At 35.6% G+C, this 1,345-nt stretch overlaps 1 protein-coding gene across 3 annotated transcripts in view; it reads right to left on the bottom strand.

Moving 5' to 3' along the window:
* Positions 1-512: 512 nt before the first annotated feature.
* Positions 513-1,345, bottom strand: part of LOC106867662 (TBC1 domain family member 16) — a 92,610-nt gene continuing 91,777 nt past the window's right edge. For all 3 annotated transcript variants that reach the window (XM_052972759.1, XM_014912596.2, XM_052972762.1), the window contains one exon: positions 513-1,009. In XM_052972759.1, the coding sequence (XP_052828719.1) occupies positions 806-1,009 (204 nt within the window). In that variant the 3' untranslated portion in view covers positions 513-805. The remainder of the gene's footprint in view (positions 1,010-1,345) is intronic.

Here is a 1,345-nt window from a genome sequence, read left to right on the forward strand (position 1 = left end):
AAGTCGATTATATCGACCCCAGTGCATAACTGGTACTTATTTAATTGAACCCGAAAGGATGAAAGGCAAAGTCGACCTTGGCAGAATTTGAACTCAGAACGTAGCAGCAGACGAAGTACTGCTAAGTATTTCGCCCGGCGTGCTAACATTTCTGCCACCTCGCCACCTTGTTTAGTTTCTTAGTTTCTGTCTACTAAATTCACTCACAAGGCTTTGGTCAGTAAAAGACATTTGTCCAAGGTGCCACACAGTAGGACTGAACCTGGAACCATGAGGTCGGGAAGCAAGCTTCTTAGCACACAGCCATGCCTGTGCCTGTTTATGGAATTTTTCTTCCCATTGTTTGTCTGTTTTTAATAGTTTTGGCTTCTCCATTAAATTTAATAAATTCTGTCATTAATTTTGCATCTGAAGTAATTCATTTAAAAAGAAAGAGCATTGTATCTTACTGCTGAATGGTCAAAAGAAGACAAGGAGACTGTTTAGATAAAACAATAAATGGGAGTTAGAAAGAATGTGTAATTCTCTTTAATTTGCAGCACCTTTATATGAATGAAGACATCAATAAATTTATGACAAAATGAAAAGTGAAGAAGAAAGTTATTTTGAGACAGATCAATGGATTTAAAAAAAGATAAAAAGAAAGAATCCAGGAGGAAAAGTAAAACATTCTCCGCAGAAGTTTTTAAGCATAAAGAATACATGCTGTTCATAACCACAGTTTAACAATTAAATAAATTAAGTAAATTTGTCGGCATTTTCGCCAGTCAGCTGCCAATAAATTATTTTGCCTGTCTGCTTTTGGTTAGTTATAATCTAAGGAACAAATAGGAGTTGAAGGTGCACTGTTATAAGGACAGCTTTCTTCATCATCACTATGATTACCAATGCATTCAACAATAGGTACATGACCACTGTCCCACATTCCAGTACCACAAAGAGAGCAAAGTCCATGCAGAGTACAAGGAATCTTAGGAATTTTTCGAAACTGGTGCAAAAGTCCACGAGCCTAAAATAAATAAAAATTATAAATTGCATAAACAAACATGTTACATATAATTCTGATATTCATGTAAGTATTACAAATTCTTTTATTATTTTATTTGTTTAAGTCATTTGACTGTGGCCATGCTGGAGCACCGTCTTGAAGGGGTTTTAGTCAAACAAATTGTCCTCAGGACTTTTGTTTTTTAAGCTTAGTATTTATTCTATTGGGCTCTTTTGCCAAACCACTAAGTTACGGGGATGTAAATACACCAACACTGGTTGTCAAGCTGTGATGGAGGGACAAGCACAAACACAAAGGCACACACACACACATATATACATACATACATACATATAT

The sequence above is a fragment of the Octopus bimaculoides genome, chromosome 1 (genome assembly GCF_001194135.2).
Source record: "Octopus bimaculoides isolate UCB-OBI-ISO-001 chromosome 1, ASM119413v2, whole genome shotgun sequence".
NCBI classification, from domain to species: domain Eukaryota; kingdom Metazoa; phylum Mollusca; class Cephalopoda; order Octopoda; family Octopodidae; genus Octopus; species Octopus bimaculoides.